Consider the following 23,248-nt stretch of genomic DNA (forward strand, 5'->3'; position numbering starts at 1 on the left):
CGTTGTGTTTCAGATGGTCTTTTATGATGTGTTTGTCATGTTCATATTTCAGTGTTAGAACTTACAAGTTTTCTCTGTTATAGACTAAAGATCAATAGAAGACAAAAAGATTTGTACAACATTAAAGCAGTCAGCATCTGCCAGTAGGAAAAATTGGTAAACCGGGGTCATTGTTCAAAGGCTGATATGGAATGTGTCCTTTGATTCATAAGGTGACAGTTCAGCAGAACCAGGCAGACAAAAATAAGATGACTGTTTGAGAAAGAAGTCCTATGTTACTGAAAAACAGCCTTATGTACCAACATGGATCAGTATGAGCGGTAGGGATGGGAATCGAGAACCGGTTCTTTTTGAGAACTGGTTCCCAGTAGCTCGATTCCTTGGAATCATTTGCCTGCCTCCTTAACGATTCTGCTTATCGAGTCCGCCGTCGTTGTACATGCGCGATGACGTCACATGTACGCTGCATTGTTTTGGTCAGAACGTAGCCAACATGGCGTTGAGGCAGAAATGGTCTAAAAAGATGACACCAGGTCCACTTACTTGGAACACTTGTAAAGCTTCCGTGTCTTCAAAAGGGTGGAATCTCTCCAATATCCTCAAACATTTGTCCACAGCATGTGAATCATTTACAGGAATGTCACGTATTTGATACTTTGCGGCGCTTTTGAATGTAGCAGGAGAGTGAACGCTGGGCCGGTTCTGGTGTGGGCAACAAACGTCATAACTCCTCAAATACAAGTTTCCGAAGATAAGAAGGGAAAGGAAATGAGGTGCACAACAACGGGAGACAAGCCGAACTGAGTCGAACCGGTTCCATGTAGTAGAAATGTGGCAATAGAGGAATTAGTAAAGCGTCTTTAGTTTCACTTTCACTGTCACACCCCCCCCCCCCCCAAACCGGCCCGGCGTCATCCGTTAGTATTATTTGTACATACTGTATATGTTATATTTTCTGTGCAGAGATGGAAATATAAAAGACAGTTAATGCAAACACACCCGTTTGTACTCTTTTATTCCCTCACCCAATGAGAATCGATAAGGAATTGGATCGATAAGCAATATCGATGATGGAATCAGAATCGTTAAATTCTTAACGATTCCCATCCCTAATGATCGGTGTACAATGTAAAAAGCAGTTTGTCTTTAAGCTAATCTACAACACAATGTAGATTCTGCACATTAACTTTGAGCTAATTATTATTTAAAGTGTATTGGTCATGCTTACTATGTTAATTGTACTTTGTGTATTACTTATAAGCAAGCGAGGCACAAATTCAGTAATATATTGCCATAAATGCACCACACTGGGCTACGTGAATTACGCATGGGGGCAGGACCTATGAGGAGCAGCCATTTGCAGGCTGGAGGTGATGTACCATCACTGATTTTAGGTAATCGAGTGTGAGTAAACAAGCAGCAGTCAGTGAGTACGATTGAGTGGAAAGCATGTGTTCACGAAGCAAACTATGGCTAGCAATTTTGAGGAAATGGTTCTAAATGGTTACCTGTTTGATCCAATAATGTGTCATCTTTGGTGTCTGCTGCATGGGATCAGTGATCAGTCCATCGCAGCCTAGCTGTTCGGAAAAAAACAATGACTCTGCATCACCACTGGTGCTTGAGTAGCCTGTGAAGGAGGCAACATGTCGCTGACCATACCTGACTGACAAAGCAATGACTTAGTACTCGCACATGAGTGACAACAGGCTATAACATAAGTTACCTTATGGAACTGCTAGTATTATACATGATCTTTTGAAATGGTTAGCAATGAAAATTCACTACCGGTACCCTTTACATGAAACATAAGACATAGGTCTTCCAGTAATATCATGTATGACACCTTTTTCATTTTAGTAAGATGTGTGCGTACTGACAAGTTGAAATACTTTTTTATCTAACATTTTCTGTCAGTCGTAGTCTATTTTATGATGATGATAATAAAACTTTTGGTCAGTTAATGTTCTCAGTATCAAATGACCCAAAAAAGTTGAAAGTAGGACATTGTAGTTACAGCCTTAGGCTTTGCAGGATATTGTTAATGTTTTTTTTTTAAATCTATGGTCAAGCAGGAAAAAGTCGAAATAAGTTTGAATCTTTCATAGACTGATTGAAGGTGGCATCCGTGTTTACAGTCCGCCCTAGTTTCAGCCCTTCCCAGTCGACTCTGATATAATTTAAATTAAATGAATGCCCTTTGACGATTTGGCTCTGACTGAGTAAGATGTTGAGTCTCTGCACAGATTTCAGGCTCTGACTGATATTTGTTAAACAAAAGGCAGTTGGTTGGGAATAGTTGACAGGCAAAAGGGCCTGAGGGCTGCACTCCTCATGTGTTTTTGTGTCTGGTTTTACTCATCAGCATCACAAACACATGTCCAGATCTGCAGTAGTAGTACACTCATCAGCTCCACATTGGGGTCACAGGGAGAGGCTGCTTTTATCTGGTTTTCTGAAATGGTCCAAAAAAAACATCCCCAATAGTATCTTATCAATTTTCTTATTTTTAGTCAAACATACAAATGCAGTGTCTCTCTCTTTCTCACGTTTACTCTCTTGCACATAGTAAATGCAGCTGGAATGTGTGATGTGGACTCGATGTGGCCTGGGCTCGTCCTGCTCTATTCAGCAGCAAATCCCCCTGGTTTAGGGTTTGCTTTTACAGCTCGATATGCCAGGCAGTGCACTCTAAACTCATCCATAAGAATCTCTCACCAACCTGTCATGTTTTCCCAGGGGGTGGAATGTAAAGTAATGTGCCTCTGAATGAGCTGAGTCATAATTAGCATCTGAGTGCTGACTGCTTTGTGTCATTCACTAGAGAGTAGGGGTATGTATTGGCAAGAATCTGGCGATATGATACAAATCACGATATCAGGGTCACAATACAGTATATCACGATATATCACGATACTGTTAACAAGGCGATTTTTTTTTTTTTTTAATATATATTTTCTGGAAAAACTGAATTACACCAGAAATATATACAAATACTAAACACATTTTTACTGGATTAGAACAGGATTTAATGCTGTATCACAAAACTTGCCCCTGTGCAGGATTTGGATAAATAAAGTTTTAACGTCTGGCTTTAAAAGTACAAAATAAATAAATAAATAAAATTATGTCTTACAGACATTACAGTTTAAGATCCTGCTCAAATGTTCATACTCTATTTGCTGTGAAAAGAATGCATAGTGTACAGTTCCTGAATCATCCAACATCAGAACAGTATTTTTGTGCAACAAAAGAACTAACATCTGCCTCTTTCAGACAGTAAAAAGTGCTTTTAGGATGCTTGAAATAAACATTATTTAACAAAATGGTGTTATCAATTAAAAAAAAAAACCCACCTGCAATATCACAGTATTACTTTTGTAGTATACAAACCACAAAGCAAAATACCCATGTGAACAACATTTGAGCCCCCCCCAAAAAAATTTCAGCAAAATCCATCAACGTTTGACCCCCCCCCCCCCCCCCACCACCGCAAACAACGTCAAAAAACGCCAAAAAAAATGCTGTTTTTAAATGCATTATCATGCTTAATGGATACTAAATGGATACTAAAGTGCCTAAAGTAAAGACATCCATACTGCGTCACATGTGGAACTAAGTCTCTTTGATAAAGAAGTACCAATAGAAACCAAAGCAGCCATGGCAACACAACTGCAGTACACAGAAATGAGGGTTATTGTCACGGTGGTGCAGTGGTTAGCACTCGTGCCTCACAGACAGAAGGTCCTGGGTTCGATTCCAACACCAGTCGATGGGGGCGGGACCTTTCTGAGTGGAGTTTGCATGTTCTCCCTGTGTCTGCCTGGTTAATTGGTTAATCTAAATTGCCCATAGGTGTGAATGTGACAGTGTTTGTCTCTATATGTCAGCCCTTGTCCAGGGTGAACCCTGCCTTCGCCCCTGTGTAGCTGGGATAGGCTCCAAGCGACCCCCGTGACCCTAATGAGGATAAAGCGGATTCAGAAAATGAATGAATGAATGTCTGTGTCGTTAATGATGCTGCAGAAAGAGGTGCTAAGGACATCCAAGATTATGCCAGTGCAGCCATGGATGGTGCCCATAGAGGGAACATCATCTTAGTGTGTGGTTTCCACAGAATCAAGCTACCAGAGTTTCTGAAGAATAAAATTGAAGAGAAACTATAGAGCGAGTAATATCTGAATAAATTGTGAAAAAGTATGTCCAGATTATCAGAACCATGTCACCATTAAAGTCTCTTATTTATGCAACTTTAAATCTTGTATTTAGCCTTATTATTTAAGTGTTCAGCTATATTTGTCTTTAACTAAAACCTGTATTTTGCTAAAAAGGGGGTTAAGAGACTAGACATTGTCTTCAGCTAGATTTACTGTTCTGAACTTCTTTCTCTTTCAAGTTTTTAGCCTATAATTGAGTTATTTTATCTTAAAATCACCTTATTTTCACTTATATATCACCTGATACAATAACCTATGAAGTTGATATGACAGGGACGCTGTAAAATACCAGAAAAAGCAATCTGTGGATACTTAAGGCCTCATTACATGTGATTTTTGGGGTTAAAATTAGCGTTTTTGGCGTTTTTTGACGGGGCCTTCATACTTTGTGGTGTGGGAAGGTAAAACGTTGACGGATTTTGCTGAAATTTTTTGGGGGGGTTATTATCATGTTGGAGATTAACTGGTTTAAATAACACTGTGATCTGAAGAGAAAAGTGATTTTTGAGACGCCCTAAAGAGCAAAATACCCATATATAAATAAAAGAGCTTGCAGGATTCCCAAAAATATCTAAAAAAAATGAAATCCACATTCAAGAAAGGCACAACCTCAAACATTTCTATATGATATTCCTCATTTTGTAATATTGAGGTTTTTGTGGAAGAACAGAAGCTGATCCACATGGCCAGCTTTCAGAACACTTCTTTGTGAGGTAACAATGTCTCCTGCACTGGAGAAAACTCTCTCTGCAGAGACGCTTGTGCCAGGGAGGCACAGGTAACACCTGGTCAGTTTGGATAATTGAGGGTACTCTTGTTCATCGTCCTTCCACCAGCTGAGAGGATCCCCTGACAGAGGTAAAGGGGTTTCATCTGTAAATCTCTTAACCTCAGCTGCAGCAAAATCATGTGTAGATTTTGAGGAAGCGGTGTCATTGGTGCAGCTAAATGCATCTCCAAGCAGGTCAGCCAGAGCAGATGAGCACTTGGGCCCCTTGGTGGGGGTGGGGGGCAGGGGGGCTGGAGGGTAGGAACATGGTCATCCTTCTCATTGTTAGGTAGGTGATCAACTTCATCTAGTTTCTCCTCCATTTGTACTTAAGTATGAACATCCTCTTTCTGCTGAAAACCATCAAACTGCTATTAATATTTCAGTAATCAAAACTTCATCCTATTGTACATCTGTATTCAGAATGTGATTATCCAAGTACAAGTATTAAAACCAAATGACATATTTAGTTGAATATCTACTTACATTCTGTTGCTTTTTTATTGCAGCCGCCACAGCATCGGTCAGTCTGGAGTAGGTTTTACAGCTCTCTGCTTCAGAGAGAAAGGTTAGCTCCTTGAATCTGGGATCGACAGCTGATGCCATGTACAGCATCTCCGTGTCACTGGAATATCTCTTTGCTATGTCTTCTGCTATAGTAGTTTTAATGTCTTTCACAGTCTGTGTGTCATCTGGGCTTTCTTCTGTGCCCATGATATGTTTGGCATGAAGGGGAGCAATGATGGACAGTGTTGGCATGCTTTCCTCTGACATCACCAAGGTGGCATCCTTCATGGGCTTAAGTGCTTTTAGCACATCTTCTGCGCATGTGATATCAGCCTCAGTCAGTGTAAATATTTCTTTTTCAGACTTTCTCACCTCTGTAGAAAGTAGTGCTGCACAGATGGCTGGTTGCTGTTCTAAAAACCTCTCAGTCATGTCATAAGAGCTGTTCCACCTTGTGACAACATCTATGATCAGTTTGTGTTTTGGTAGCTGGAGCTATTCTTGTTTGATCTTTAGCTGGTAGCTAGCTATGGTGCTGCGTCTGAAGAAAGCTACAACACACCTGATGCTGCCTAGTAGTCGTGCCACAGTTGGCAATTTCAGTGCTTTCTGAGAGGCGAGATTCAAAGTATGAGCAAAACATTGTGACTCATTTCCGCCAGTCTAGCGGCCACAGCCATGTTGTATGCATTGTCTGTAACAACTACAGGATTTTTTTCTATCAGTCCCCAATCATTCACAGCCTCACGGAGTAACGTTATGTTCTCCCCCGTATGGCTCGCATGCATGGCTCATGTTTACAGTACATGGAATGCTAGTTTCCACTCATCTATTTTGTAATGAGCTGTAATGGTTACATACGATTCAGTGGCCCTTGAAGTCCAAGCATCACATGTTAAAGCAACTCTGTCCACTGAACTGACAGCATCCAACACTATAGCTTTAACTTGTTCATACAAGTTCGGCAAAGTGGTGTCCGTGATGTGTTGACGAGAAGGTATTGTGTAGCAGGGCTCCAAAGTTCTGAGCAGATGACGAAACCCGTTATTCTCCACGACATTAAGAGGGCACATGTCTTTGCAGATGAAATATATAACTGCCAGTGTGATCTTTGCCGCACGACTCGAAGTCGGTGGAAACTTTGGTGACTGCACTTCGTAAAGAGTTAGTTGGGAAGGATCCATTTGCTTAGGGTTGCTTGTTAGTGGCAGGTCCTCATGGTGTCTCACTAGGTGGGCTCGCAGATTTGTTGTGTTGCCCGAATACTTTACTCGGGCACGACACATTTTACAGACAGTCCATTTCTGCACACCCTACTTATCAATCCAAAATGTGTCCACACTTCAGCCTTATACACCACAGGGACCGGTTTTATGTGCGCGCATTCCGCCATGTTGAGCTGAGTTTGTATATGTGCTCGTGAGACTGTTTCTTTCGTGAAATCTCGTTCCACGTCCTTCCTTCAGTTGACTACATAAATGCTGCCACCTAACTGTCGGAGGATTAAGTGAAAAACGAAAATGAATCTCTGCCAAGACTGCATGTCTACATTTGAATAAATACTTAAAAAATATTGATATAATACTTTTTAATATTGATACAGTATTGCGAAATTAAATATCGCGATATATCACGGAAACAATATTTTTTTACACTCCTACTAGAAAGTACTGATACAGAAAAATTTCTATTTGGTACGTTTTCGGTACAGGGGTCTTCAGTTCAATACATTTTCAATATGTTTTTGGTACAGTGAAGGAGACCAGTGATATATGACCTGTTATATTCTCTGTTGTCATGTCCCCCCTTACCCGCGCCCCAGCCTCAGAGTAAAGTGTTTTTTGTTTGTTTTTGTTTTTTTTGTTTATTTTGCAGTGGCGCCTAGAATTCATCAGCAGCGCTGCTGCAGAGTGTATATAGGGGAAACCCAGCACATAAGTTTTGCTTGTGGCCACCCTGCTTCCCGAGTGTTTGCGTTCTTCACATAGGCTACATGTATTTGTTCGGTACACTTCTGTATTGTATCAAAGGCCCTGAACCAAAAAACTTCAGTACAAACGAGTGCACCATTACACCCCTACTAGAAAGACAACACACAATGACTTTAGATTCTGTCTGAGTCTGAGTGTGTGATTGAGAAACTCAACTGCAGGCTGATTATGTCAGAGAAATGTCAAGGCCTGTGTTAGCTTACAGATAGCAGAAGTGTTTCTTTGTGTGTTTTCATTGTCATAAATAACAGAAACAAGCTGTATCTGATTGTGTTGTTATCTTACCCTAGACTTTCTCTTTTGTATTTTGCAGGCCTCCCCTTCCCGAGAGCTCCATGGAGAAGATGAAGCGTTTCAAGCGACGCCTGTCTCAGACACTACGAGGCAGCCACACTATTGATGAGTCGCTGTCGGAGTTGGCTGAACAGATGACCATCGAGGAAAATGGGCTGAAGGACAGCGGTAGGTTTTTCGATGTAATTGTGAATGTCTACATCCTACTTGTGGTTGGAGATGCTGATTCAAGTGGTGTTTTTGTCTTCTAAAGGAGTTATATGTGGTATTTCTGCTTTCAAATATTTAAAAAAATTACTTACATTTTGGGCATTCTGATTATTCAATTTTAAATCAAAATCAGATTTTTTTTAATTAGGATGATTTTTAAAAAACGGTAATCGTCAAATCAATTTCATCTCTCTCGTGTCTCTGGGCCATGTGCCCCAGGTGACCATTTGCTCCTCCTCCTAACTGTGAGAGTGGTCTTTCACAGAATTAATAATAATAATGACTACAGACCTTAAATCTGTGATGGCATCACGGAATCGCTGAAAATTCTGTGATGGGCCCACAGAAGTGATACCAATGTAAGCTGTGGTCCACACACAGATCCCCCAATTCAAATATAACTGCATGGGTATCACTCATCTTCCTTTGTCCACACACGGATCCATACCGTACTGTCTTCTTCTGATCTGGGTCTGGGTCGTGGGGGCAGCAGCCTCAGCAGAGGAGCCCAGACAGCTCTCTCCCCAGCCACATCCACCAGCTCTGGGGGAATCCCAAGGCATTCCCAGGCCAGTTGAGGAATATAATCCCTCCAGCATGTCCTGGGTCGTCCCCGAGGTCTCTTCCATGGATCCTCCAATTTAAACATAACTGCATGGGGATCACTCATCTTAGGGGTCCACGCACTCATACAGGGCTGATGCCTGTCACTGACTTACATTGGTATAAATTCCATGGGCCCATCACAGAATTTTCAGTGATTCTGTGTTACCATCACAGATTTGAGGTAGGGAGCAGTGTGTTACATTGCGGGCTGCACGCGAAAACAACATGTCGACTTCCGTTGTCTTTTGTAGTTTTACCCAAAAATCGAAATCAAAATTGAAAATCGAGTTTTCAGGGGGAAAAATCTGGGTTTTATTTTTGGCCAAAATTGTGCAGCCCTACCTATGTTATGGCCAATGTATTGGACTGTAGAAATATGAACTGAATTTATTTACACCAATGAGCCAGGGGATTTATGTGACCACTGGAGGAAGTAGTGAATCACTCTGTTATTCTCCGATAGTGAGGAATACTGACACCACATGGCCTCTGACCAAAGCATCAGAAATTGAACAGATGGGATGAAAACTGCTAAGAAACAACTTGTAGAATCAAAGAAAGTGACTCTGTGATAAAAGCTACAAGCACCATTGTTTTTTTTCAATAGTGCAGCTACTGACAGCACAAACCGTACAGAAAATGGAGGTGATTTGTAGTTTAACACTGGCTGTTGTCTGTCTAAAACCAGAGCTAACCTAACAGAGCAATAATGTAAACTATCAACATGTGAAGATTATCAGACATGATGTTATTTTCAGCGACTGTCAAAATAAGCGGCTGAGGGTTTTAGTTTGAAGAAGAAAACTTTGATATCATAATACAGATGTGTATAAATAATGAGCTTAATACTTTATTCCGTGAGTGCCACAGTCTGTTGTAGTCCTAAATGCGTTTTGGTATGTGACTTGCCCCTGCTGTGACTTGCCCCTGCTGGTGAGTGTTTTGAGCATTAATTCAATATAGAACCACGTTAAAGCTGCGGGAGACTTTCATCACCAATTTTTCATCAGATCTGATAAAACCCAGTCATAGCCTAAGTATCACGAATCCGTAAGTCTTTCTGTGATTACTCACCTGAATATCTTCTCTCACGGTGAACAATTTCGAAGTGTACTCCACCATAAACAAACCAAACAGAGCCAGTAGGTAACTCGGGCATCTTTGGAATTTTGTCGCAATGTGCATTGTGGGAAGTGGAGGTTCATGCAGCTGCCTGGCAGCGGCAGGCAACAAACATGACATGGAAGGCTGGAGGGAAGCAGAGCTCCAGCCGTTTCCGAGTCGTGTCTGTTGCAGCTGCCGCTGCCAGGCGGCTCCACAAACCTCCACTTCCCACAATGCACGTTGTGACAAAATTCCAAAGATGCCCAACATAGGTAACCCCTAGGGGAAGAACCCCATTGATTTTGGGTGTTCCATGTATATTATCACCTGTCCAAATGGGTGCACTTGTGTTGAAAAATCTGTTTTTTTTGGACACTATTAATATAGTAGGCCACTCAAGCACAAATTTGGTTCATTTCGATCATCCAAAATTAAGTTGGTATCTTTTGTATATTGTGTTGTTTATTTGCTTTATTATATAGCAGAGGATTGTGGGAATTTTGGGGCTATACCTTTGCTGTTGACCTCCGACAGCATAAGCCTTGTTCAATTAATGGAGTTTTTGCTTTCTAAAAATTGTGAAAAATGCTTATTTTTCAAAAATGAGATTAGTGCTTTCTTAAGCAAAAAAATCAAATGTAACCTCTTTCTGTGATTTTTTTAAATTATGGATTTTTTTTCAACAAATCATGCAGTACAACAACTCCTAAATGCTATTTTTTGTTCTAGGAAAAAAAATTTAGATTTAAAAAAAAAAACAAAAAAAACCCAAACATATTGCATAGCCATATTGTGCAGTTTCAGCTTCAAATCGCTGTTGCCAAGACATAAAACAGGAATTAATACTCTCTGACACACAAGTCTCTGACACTACAGACTCTTTCTGCCTCTCTTTTTTTAATATAGTCTTGAGTCTTTTTGACTTTTCGCAGATATTTTCTCAAACTGCTGCTAATCATTTGAACTGATGACTTAAACTGTCTGAATGCTGCAATGGACAGACTTTCTTCTTGTTCTTTTTCTTTCCTGGGCTTACCTTACCTGGCCTTATACTGAATATGGTCATTGTGTCTGATCTGTGTCTGTATTTATTTTACTGTAGACACACTCTGTTCCATACTTGCAGATACCACCGCCAGTTACATCACTCTCTTGGATCTTACTGAAGGCTGTAGCCTTTGGGGCGTCAAAATAAATGCAGAGTGGAACAGCAGCTTATCTCTGCTGATATTCACAAAATCTGCAGGGAGCGAGTGAGGGCGGGAGCATGCCTCGATGTGCTACCACACTGTTGCCATGGTGCGATGTGTCTGGAAGCATTCTAGAGTTTCCATGACATTGCCACAGTGACTTGGATGACTTGGTGAAACCAGTCAGGCATCTTGATGCATTTTCCCCCCTTTTTTTGCAGCTCTTCCTCTTCTTTTTTGCGCAACCCGAACTCCCAAACCCACTGCTCTTCCCCCCTCTAAACCTCTTTTCAAGCCTGTCCCTAGTTTTTCTCTCTTGTTTTTTGTCCAAATGAGAACTCCCCCCATCTTCAATCAATCAGATCAGCCAAGTCCGCTCCCCCTCCTCACCTCCCTCTGAGAACTAACTGAGCTTTGTAAAGAGCTTTTTGTATAGTGATTAACACCAGGTTTGGCCAGAGTGTTCTCTGCTTGTTGAGTAGGGACACAGAATCATGTTTTGTGTGTGTCTGCTTGCGTGAGGGGATTTTAGCGGCTTGTGTAGCAGTAAGTAGGGTAGAGAGGAGGCAGAATGGAGTAGCCAGAGGAGATGTGATCTGAATTCTGTGTGATTGGGGAAAATGTTCTGGTCCTGATCTGATTATGTAACACTTGTAAGTCAGGCCAGTGGTAGCAGCTGTACAGAGATAAGGCAGAGGTGATTATAATTATTGCTATTACTATTATTTTGTTGTTGTTGAGGGCTGGATGATACAGCCAAAATTTTCACATCAGATCTTGATAAATGATGAATCATTATTTTTTTCAGTTTAAAGGATGAATATTGGTCCTAACTGGACAAATTGTAAGTTGCAGAGACCAGATGGTTATTTGTGATTTTGAATTGTTCACAAAAGATGCAATAAAACAAAGACACCTGTAGTTCCTGATTTTGATTCATATAAAGATGGTTATTTGTTCATTTGTTCATTAATAAAAGATGCAACAAGTAAAAAAAAAAAAAAAAAAAAGAGATAAAAATGTAATATGAAAACAATATGAAATACAACCAAATGAAAACAACATACAGTAAGTAGTGCAAAAAGATGTACACAGTGTAAAAGACACAAGAATACAAAAAAAGACAAAAATAACAAGGTAAAAATTATGTAAAAAGGTGCATTGAGATGATAAAATTGTGCAAAAACACACAGAAAAAACAACACAGGAAATGTGAAGAACACAACATAAAATGAGCTCAAAGCTAAATACAGAAAAAAAAGTAGTGTAAAAAAAATGCAAGAAGCCAAAAAGTGACATAAGAAATTCAATAAGACAAAAAGGAATTAAAAGACACAATATGAACATGAAGCAGGGGCCCTAAAAAGTTCAGCAAGACAAAAAAAAAAAAAATTATAGAAATGCAACATGTGGTGCAATAAAAATATGACATAAATGAAGCGACAAGAAAAAAACCAAAAAAGACATGAGGATTGCATAAAAAGGCAAAAGATAATAAGCGACATGAAAAATATGAGAATTAAAAAAAAACAAAAAAGAGGATGGAATAAGGAGAAAATGGTGCAAAAGAGGCAACAAGACAAAAACACACAAAACGAAGCCAAAATAAAGACAAAAATGGAAACAAGCAAATGCTCCTCAGGGGATGTTGATAATAATCAAATGACACAAATACAACAAATTGTTGTGTCCAAGAACACACAAATTTTATCAAAGTTTTAATTCCAACTTGGAAAGCTGTTAAGTTGTGAAATCTGCTTTTGTAGCTCAACAAGACCTCCACTTTCACAGCTCTGAATCAGACCAACACAACACAAATTCAAACCTTCCTCAACTGAAATTTGCCAGTAACATGCATCCGAGAAAAGGTGCTGAGACTCGATTGACCCTGGCAGCCGGGCCAATCAGTGAGCCCACAAGACGTAGTTTAGACGATGACGTGGCTTCCTTTTCTCATGTCATCTTTTTATTCAGACACTTGAGGTCTATAATGAAGCATGATGCTGCAGTTACATGGCTGATTTCTTACATCACAGTCTAATTTGCAGTGTCAGTTCCAAGAAATGTGACAGAACAACAAATATTTCTGTGCCTGTCTGAAAATGAGGCGGTTATGACAGCTGAGCCATAGCTACACTTGTCTAATCAGGTGGAGGTAGTGTGATTATGACATTTCAGATATCTATTATGCAGCCACGCTGATATAACATCTGCTCCAAATACATATCTAGTGACCTGTTGAAGACTGAATTGATAAACACAGTCTGAGCTTTTTTCAGTTCAATCTCTTATGGAAAATGATCAGAGTCTGTTTTATCTTTTTTACTAAGCTTAGAATTCAGCTCAATGAACCAATTAGACCGAACATCTGCGTTTCCAAGCAAAAATGATTATGACAATGATGTTTACAGACTCTCAAAGGTGTCAGTTTACTGCATATACTTTTTCTGGACCACAGCTGCCTGAAGAATGTTTTCACAAGTGCATTTAGCCTTTTGTTCAGCATTTTTGCCTGCATATTTGATCAGTTATTAACAGAGAAATTAATTGGAAATCTACTCATGAAAATTATGTAAAAACTGTAACAAGAAGAACATAGTGAGATGAAAACATTGTAGAAGACACAAAGGAAGATAATAAAGGATGAAAATGGCACAAAAGATTATGTAAGATGAACATGATGTTATAAAAATGGCATAAAAGATGGAAAAAAGAAAGTAGTTTTAATGAAAAAATTAAAAATATAACAAGACAAAACAAGATGAAAACAAAATATTGACAAAAACATTGTAAGATCCAAACAACTTAGAAAATGTAGAAAGATGAAAAAGCCAGAGGCAAAAAAGTAAGAAAAAAAAATAAGATGAAAACAACATATCAATGAAAATAATGGCACAAAAAACATAACAAAGTGAAAATGATAACAATTAAGATAAAATTGCATTTAGAATTTAGAACTTTCAAGAAACAGCATAGCATTTATATAATATAAAAATTCTAAATGATAATAATAGTAATAATGATAATAATAATTATATATGTTATTTCACTATTAAAATCTGCACAGGTAAAATTAAGTAAAACAAAACAAAACAGCAAATTTAGATTTTCATCTGAAAATGTGCAAAGTGTATATGATGATAACGACACTGGTTTTGTCATCCAGCTGTAAGTACCAGAGTATTGGTTCTCTCTGAGCGTGGGCTGGATTTTCTTCAGCCCTGTTTTTCTTTCTAACGGTAGGTGATACTTTATTGCTCATAAAGCTGTCACTTCTTAGTTTTTCTTGCCTTTGAATAAAATTCTTTCCTTTCAGACTTATTGTAGGCTCTTTTAAAGACACACTAAAACCAAACTGCACAATGCACACAAGACATTTGTTTACCTCCTGGATTTGCTTTTCTACTTTTCCATGCTTTTAGTGAGACTCTTACATGTGAAAACATTGTATGGTTCATTCATTACTGCAGACTATTATCTCTGTGTGGATACATACTTCACTGTTTTACACATTTGCTTATCTTTCTTTTTTAAATTTGTCTTCCTTGTCTTGGGCATGTTGGCACCTTTTCTTTTTGTTTTTTTTTTCTGTGTGAATTTATAATGAAGAATATTCAGGAAGAATTTTCTTATGTTAAATCCATTTGCTCTCTGGAACACTGTTTTACAAGCTGTCGACTATTTTACTACGTCACATGTGTTAATGTATGTGTTACATGCAAGTGTATGCATTAGTAGATTAAGTTTAAAAACCTCTTATGTAACATGAGCGATTATTTTCCGCAGACTGTTTTTATGCTCTGGCCTGAATGGTTGTGACATTCACAGCATTGGGAAAAGAAAGCCCCCAGTTTATTGAATTTAGCTGTAAAAAAAACATCTGTACACCATAAATGACCAGTAAACAACTGTGACAAAAAGCGCCACATGCAAGGATGTTAAAGGTGTTGGTGGCTTTCGTCACCAATTTCTCATCAAATCTGTCAAACCCCAGTCATAGCCTAAGTATCATGAATCCATAAGTCTTTCCGTGATTACTCATGTGAATCTTTTCCCTCTCAGTGAACAATTTCGAAGTGCCATCCGCCATAACAAACCATTTGTTTACAAACAGAGCTGGTAGGTAACTCGGGCATCTTCGTAATTTTGTTGTGACGTGCATTGTGGGAAGTGGAGGTTCACGCAGCTGCCTGGCAGTGGCACTGCAACCACATGATATCATATGGCTGCAACAAACACGACGCGGAAACGACTGAAATGCGGAAACAGCTGGAGGGAAGTGGAGCAAGCTCTGCCTGGCAGCGGCAGCTGCAACAAACATGACACGTTTCAGCCATTTCTGCGATCGTGTTTGTTGCAGCCATACGATATCATGTGGTTGCACTGCTGCTGCCAGGCGGCTGCGCGAACCTCCGCTTCCCACAGTGCAGGTTGCGACAAAATTACGAAGATGCCCGAGTTATGTACCGGCTCTGTTTGTAAACAAATGGTTTGTTTATGGTTGATGGCACTTCAAAATTGTTCAACGTGAGGGAAGAGATTCAGGTGAGTAATCACAGAAAGACTTACAGATTCGTGATACTTAGGCTATGACTGGGGTTTGATAGATTTGATGAAAAATTGGTGACGAAAGTCACCCGCAGCTTTAATATGCATTATTTTTGCTTAGAAATAAGAATAATTTTAAATAAAATAAATCGTACAGTGACAGAGAAATTAAACAAGTGAAGTTATTACAAACAGGTTGTATTTGAAAATTTGTTGAGCAAGAAATGTACAGCTATCAATAATCTGCATTGATTAATGGATTAAGGAATTAAATGTGAAATTCCTATTGCTTTGCAGTTTAAAGTCTGATTTTTGGTCCTGAGTGAGAGCTGAAAAATCAGATGGGTTTTTTTGTTTTTAAGTTATTTCTAAATGATGCAACAAGACATAAAAAACCCCTTTTGTAATTTCATGATATAGTGCTTATTTTGATTTAATTTAGTGCTAAGAAAATATAGTTTTAACTGCTTTATGGTCAGAAGTATTGTGTCACTCAAAAGATTTATGACAACAAAATCCTCTTTGCAGGAGTAAATTCAAGTAAAACAAAATAATGTACTCTAATATATGTATAATATATATAATAACATGTTGTGCTTCATTTGGCAGTTTAAACAAAATAAACCCTATAGACGAAAAGATTTACATTACACTGACAATAATGAATTTTTAAAAATTTGTATAGGGATAAATATGTAGCATAAATTATTGTCACAACCCATTGCATTTATAGACTAGGCTAATTTACAACATCAGTCCCAAACTGGGCTTTTAAAGTATATAAAACACAAGTAAAAACTGTACTAAATACATACACAATCACAATAATACACTTCAAGTTATTTCATTATTTATAAGTAAATGCAAAAAAAACCAAAACATTTTTAAATTCATAAAAAATTGGAACTTTGAACTACTTTTCCCAAAATGTAATCACATCTATTCTGGGTCACTGGCAATCTATAAACCCAGTTTGGTATGAATTTAACCAATAGTTTTGCTGCTAAAGTGTTAACAAACAAACCAAACCAAAAACAATACCCCTTGCCTCCCCTTCGGGGGCAGGAAAATAACATCTCATGTGTCCTTCTACAGAGCCCATCGTGAGGAATGGACGGCCACCGTCGGCCCACAGTGTCCACTCCTTCCTACACCAGTACACGGGCTCCTTTAAAAAGCCTCCTCTGCGACGGCCTCAGAGCGTCATTGGCGGAGGCCTGGGCTCACTCATGGTCATGCCTCGTAATGGCAGCCGCCTTGGTAAGACACACTGTTCATGTGCATGGTCACATGTTATATTGGTCCTCTCTCTGCCTCAGAACAGAGAACAGAATGTTTCAGTTTGTCAGTAACGGCAAATGCAACAGATGTCAGAAGGTTGTTCAGATTTATTATGTTAGGAACTCCACTGTAAAATTATTTTCTCACACATTTTTGTCTGTTGAACATGCACATTGATGCATTATATGAGAAAACACACCATGCTGGAGACACAAACACAAAAATATCAGTACCTTCATTTGAGTGACTCAAAAATGACACTTCAGACCAACTCAATTACAAGTCAGGCACAATATGACAGCGTGCTTTATATGAATGAAACCTGAATGTGTTCAGACATGAGTAAATTACACTGTGATGTATGGATTTGTCTTGTTAAACCCTGAGGCTCTGAAATAAATTACATCCATTAGTCAAACCTGTTACATGAAATATCAGCGAGTCAGCGAGTATATGCACAGCCAGGAACTCTGTAATGACAGATCAGCTCATAAAAGCATCCAGCAAGATATTTTTCTTTCCTTCCACAGACCTGGCTCCATCTGTCAAAACAAACCCTCATACTACTGTTTCTCTCTCCTCTTCTTTTGTTTCTGCGCTCCAGATATCGTCCATGAGAATCTGAAGATGGGATCAGACGGAGAGAGTGACCAGGCATCAGGGACCTCCTCCGATGAGGTGCAGTCGCCGACGGGGGTTTGTCTGAGGAACAGAGGGAACAGACGCATCTCTGCTGAGGTGAGATGCTTCTTATCTGCATCCATACTGGATACTGTAATCTAATCTGTGTGCTTGTCAGCACCTGTAACTCAAAATGTGCAACACATTTTCTCTTAGAATTATTCTAGAAATTTTTATAGCTACCACATCTCATGTATCTAAATTCACACTGGGATCTTTTTTTCAAAAAGATTCTTCACCACTGTTAGATGGGACAATTTTTCATAAATCGCTGATGTTAGAATTGAGAGCATATGTTCATTTCATTTCCAAACTTGCCATATTTCATGGCTATTCCTCAACTCAAATTTTAACAAAGTATCTTGGGTTTGGCTTTTACAGTAATTACTTTTTCAGATAAAGGCTCCTTGAGACTGTAAGATTTCAGAGTTGTATACATTCAGGTTCATTAGTGTTTAGACAATGAATTTGGCTGCTGTAGACCAGCACAGATGATCTGAAATAAAACAATCAAAATGTGTTTGAAGTGTTGACTTTCAGCTGTAATTTAATGGTTTAACACAAATATTGCATTAATCAAGTAGGATCATCATAAATATGAGGATTGTTTTTAATACTTGATTAAAATTCTTTGCCTGAATTCTGGAACCCCTGGACCTCACCAAATGCTGAGGTGGAGGTGTAGATTAAAACAAAAGATGAATCAGATGGTGTTTCACACCAGTATGGAAAAGTGAAGTTTTCGAAACTTCCATATCGAGACACAGAGTAGAACAATAGAGTGACACCAGGTTGGATCTGATGGAGTCTGTTCTTTGATTGGTATTTACAGCTGTCAGTCATGTTTTTAACTTCACTACACTGGAACACACTGGAAAAGAGTCAATGCAGAAGTCACAGGTCCTCTTACAACACCTCAATTACAACAGGCTGAAGGATATATGCAAGCACTGCAGCTTTCCGTCTGACTTAACTCATGGGACTTAAGTCCCCAACCTCTGCCTGTAATATCTCTTTTTCTTTATAAGGAGCACAAATCAACTTTTATTAGACTTATACACTTATGACATAAAGAATATTCCCTGAATAATAGAATAATATAGTTAACTGCAGTAAAATAATTACTATTGTGTCATCTCAATATGCCATATACCTCGTTTTATACCTGGTCATAATGAGTCTGACTAAAGAACTGAAAGTAGGGCTGCACTATATTGGAAAGAACTGACATTGCAGTTTTTTTAACCCTGTGATATATATTGCGATATGAAAAAACACTCAGGAGCATATAATAGCTGTGTGGTGCCGATGTAAATGGTCAAACTACTTAGTTGTGTTTCCTCTTGTTGGGGCAACAGGTGCAAGGCACAGAACATGTGTTTCAGTATCATCCTTCTTGTAGCCGAAATAATTCCAGATAAATGGCGCTTTTCTTTTTGGCAGCAAGTCTTCATTTACGGTGATTTTCTCTAATTCGTTGCTCATTTTTCAATGTTGTTACCAGCGACTCACTGCAAACTGATTAAGAATGATTGTGATTGGTGGGTCGCTGTGCACAGTGCGTGTCAGATACCCTTGAAATTAGATGAGAACACGGTGAGTTCATTTGCCTCGGACATTGCAGGTCCTGCGATGTGACTATTATGCACACGTACATTGTGATGACGATGCTCAAACAATATATTGTGCATCTCTAACTGATAGTACTGACACAGCTATAAAACAGCTAATGACAGAAACATGAATCTGCATCTTGTAGTTACAGAGGATCTTGTAAGTGTCAATGAATCCATTTATAACCTATATGTCTCTTTGAACTTGTTCACCACATATTATTCAATATGGTGGGTGTAATTTAAGGGGGAGGCCCTAGGTGTCCTTGAATGTCCTATGTGCCTTTGAGTTGAGGTGAGTCACTGGTTATTTTACATAGACTTTGACATTTTGAGAATGTTATGTGATAATTTAATCACCATTCTCATATATTCAGCCACAACAGAAGAGAGAAAGAACCAGAGCTTTTCATAATGGACTTTTTTCTTTCTAAGTGATATTGAATGATGGGTGCATTACAATTCTGCACAATTCTGTTGTTCTCACCTGCCAACACCATCTTAGCAGGACACAGACATATTTATGCGATAACTCCTCATATTCCTGAGCATACATCTGAAATCTGTTTCAAAGCGCCTCCTTCACCTCCACTCACATTTTCTGAGTCAAGTTTCTTCGATGATGACTTTAATTCTCTTGAGACATAACCCTGATTTAACCACAACCTTAAAACAAGTCTCATCCTGAAATTAAATGAACTGAAAGGCCTCATAATAGTAGATTTACATCCTCATAACATAAGTAGTGCCCATCCACACCCACACAGACTGCAGAGTCAGTCAAGAGTAGCTAGCTTTTCACATTCCCCAGTTACATAATGTCAGCAAAATTTCCAGCTGCGATCATTGTTCTTATTTCTTAAAGGTGATTTCATTCACAATAAGTATTTCTTGAATGCTGCGCATGGTTTAATACAATGCAGTGTAGTTATCCCAAAGCAATAAACTTCAAGCATTTCAGAACAAAAGCCAGCAGCTGTAAAAATGTGATTATCAGAGCTTTCATCACAGCTTGGTGAGTCCAGTTCAGCTGAGCATGTGGAAAGACAGACGTGCACACAAACGCAGCACCTGATCAAGAGGCAAAGCTTTAATCCAGTTGGCTCAGATATGAAAAGCAGCAGGAACAACAACCGAATCATGCTGTATTTTAATATTCCATCCATCCATTGCCTTCCGCTTATCCGAGCCCGGGTCACGGGGGCAACAGTCCAAGCAGGGATGCCCAGACTTCCCTCTCCCCACACACCTCCTCTGTCTCTTCCAGAGGGAACCCTGAGGCATTCCTAGGCCAGCCTGGAGACATAGTCTCTCCAGCGTGTCCTAGGTCTTCCCTGAGGCCTCCTCCCAGTGGGACATGCCCAGAACACCTCCCCAGGGAGGCGTCCAGGAGGCATCCGAAACAGATGCCCGAGCCACCTCAGCTGGCCCCTCTCGATGTGGAGGAGCAGCGGCTCTACTCCAAGCTCCTCCCTGGTGACTGAGCTCCTCACCCTATCCCTATTTTAATATTAAAAGTGTTTAAACTTGGCCTTTCATATTTCTTAGACCTGTTAAAATTTATTAATGGTATTTTGCAGGTGACGCACTTTCACTTAATGAAGAAATGCAAAATGCAAAAAATGCAAAAAATGCAAAAAAAACATCAGAATTTAGTCTTTAAGCAAAAACATTTATGGAATTCTCCTTCTGAGATGATCAGATTTTACTTGAGAATATAGACAGTATTTTGCAACTGTTATTCTGAACTTTTTCTGACCAAACCCTGGTCTTGTCAATGTCCCTTAAGGACCCCTAATGGGATTTCAGGTCAACTTCAGGAGCTGATTGCCCCGCTGCATAGTGAAAGTGAAAAAGAAAACATCTGATGAAACATTAGCATGAAAGTAGATTTTAAGTTCTTTTGATAGTTGTGGTCCTGTCAGGCTTTCTGATTTGAGCCTTGAGTTGTCTTTCACGGTCTGGTTTCACATGTGGAGGAAGATAAGAGGAGTTCTCAGTGTGGAGAATGGATCCATAAAGGATTCATATGCATAATGCTGCGTCATCAGATTTCAATGACCAGGATCTGGTCAGAACTGAGTCCTTTGTGGATTCTCCTGTAGATCTGGTTTAAAGGAGTCGTATGTGGGTTTGCAGCCAAAAATGGTACTGCAATCACATTCATAGTACTGTAGGGCGTGGTATCCCCTCCCCCGCCCCCCCAGACTAGAGGCTGCCAGATCCAGCATGAGTGTCTACTACAAAGAGCTACCATGGCAAGCGACGAGTCCTACACTGTAAATTTATCGTATGTTAATTACACTATATTGCCAAAAGTATTCACTCACCTGCCTTGACTCGCATATGAACTTCAGTGACATCCCATTCTTAATCAATAGGGTTTAAAATGACATTGATCCACCCTTCACAGCTGTAACAGGTTCAACTCTTCTGGGAAGGCTTTCCACAAGGTTTAGGAGTGTGTTCATGGGAATTTTTGACCATTCCTCCAGAAGCGCATTTGTGAGATCACACACTGATGTTGGATGAGAAGGCCTGGCTCTCAGTCTCCACTTTAATTCATCCCAAAGGTGTTCTATCAGGTTGAGGTCAGGACTCTGTGCAGGCCAGTCAAGTTCATCCACACCAAACTCTGTCATCCATGTCTTTATGGACCTTGCTTTGTGCACTGAGGCACAGTCATGTTGGAACAGGAAGGGACTATCCCCAAACTGTTCCCACAAAGTTGGGAGCATGGAATTGTCTCTTGGTATGCTGAAGCAAGAGATTTTGGACAATTCCATTCTCCCAACATTCAAGCTCCTTTAAGCTCCCACAATGTGCAGGTCTTTTCAGAATGAACAGCCAGTATTTTTAAATATAAGTAATCCACCTATCAGGCAAAGCTTTTTTTTGTTTGTTTTTTGTTTATTTTACATTGATTTAAAGCAGTGGTTCTCAAACTTTTTACAGTGGAGTACCTCCTGAAACATACCTTTTTTGCCAAGCACCCCAACTCTCACTTAAGCAGTTTTGATTGAAAAAAAAATTGGTAAAATTTGTTCTTGTGCCAAAGGTGTCTGTTTATATTTTTAAAACTTTATAAACAAACAACATGTATTTAACTGTAAAATATGAAAAATAACAAATTTCTTAAAGTAAATTTTGTGTGCAAGATATAAACTAAAAAATGTCCTCTTTCATTGACAAGAAAAATAAGTAAATTGGTTTTTAATTAATAAATGAACCTTTCATCAACAAAAATAATTACTACTCAACTTAGCTACTCAACACGACTAATTTTGAATAATATAAAATAGAAATGTTCTTAAAATGTTACCAAAGCTTAAACAAGATGATTGACAGTAAAACTATTATATGAATGTATTTATTGTGTATTATATTTCAGCATTAATTCTCATTATTAGGGACTGAGCCCCCAGGGCGAGTCCCTCTCACTCAAAGAGTGAGAGGACTTGCCTGGAATTCTACTGTGTTTTGTTCATTTTTTATTATTCGGTGACACTTTAAACTGGAATATGACTCCCTCACCATGCTCAAAAACTCACCAAATTTGGCACACGTCTGGCAAAAGCTTTGATGTGATATAAAAATTAACCTCTTAGATGCCAAAATGTGCTCTCTAGTGCCACCCAGGTACACAAAAACAGCCCTAGCACCAAGTGGGAATGTCGTAGAGACATGAAACGAATGCCAAAATTTTTGTCTCATCAAACAAGTCATATACTGACACTCATGAGCTAACTCCAACAGGGAGTTAGCAATTTGCCTGTCAATGAAAAAATGCTCACACACAAACTTCCAGTAGGAATGTTGTACAGACATGAAACCAATGCCAAAATGTTGGTCTCATCCAGCCCTACAAATCATACGCTGACACTTAGGAGCTAACTCCAACAGGAAGTTTGCAATTTGCCTTACAAACTAAGACGTCAAGAATTATCTTGTCCAAGGCCTTTTGTTGTACTGGCTTCTAAATAGCAACAAAAGATGGAGTAAACCCTTGTCAAAAAAGTGATCTCGCACTTTTGTCATAACCGTCTTAGTTTTTTTATAAGCTCTGAAAGTTGCAAAATCTGAAACTGATTATTACCTTCTGACTTCTTTCCCCACACATTATATATCGATATATCGAAAGACTCACCACAAGTCTCACATGCAAAAAATTATCAGATACAATGTATGGTTATGGATTAATTACAGTTTGTTTGAGAGGTGGTTTCTCACTGAATTT

General features: G+C 39.1%; 1 protein-coding gene across 2 annotated transcripts in view; it reads left to right on the plus strand.

The window, feature by feature from the left end:
* Window positions 1-23,248, plus strand: part of LOC115421248 (cyclin-dependent kinase 17-like) — a 75,742-nt gene that overhangs the window by 26,869 nt on the left and 25,625 nt on the right. For both annotated transcript variants that reach the window (XM_030137039.1, XM_030137040.1), the window contains exons 2-4: window positions 7,798-7,946; window positions 16,532-16,696; window positions 17,322-17,455. In XM_030137039.1, coding sequence (XP_029992899.1) covers window positions 7,820-7,946; window positions 16,532-16,696; window positions 17,322-17,455 — 426 coding nt within the window. In that variant the 5' untranslated portion in view covers window positions 7,798-7,819. The remainder of the gene's footprint in view (window positions 1-7,797; window positions 7,947-16,531; window positions 16,697-17,321; window positions 17,456-23,248) is intronic.

This window comes from Sphaeramia orbicularis, chromosome 6 (assembly GCF_902148855.1).
Source record: "Sphaeramia orbicularis chromosome 6, fSphaOr1.1, whole genome shotgun sequence".
Lineage (NCBI taxonomy): Eukaryota > Metazoa > Chordata > Actinopteri > Kurtiformes > Apogonidae > Sphaeramia > Sphaeramia orbicularis.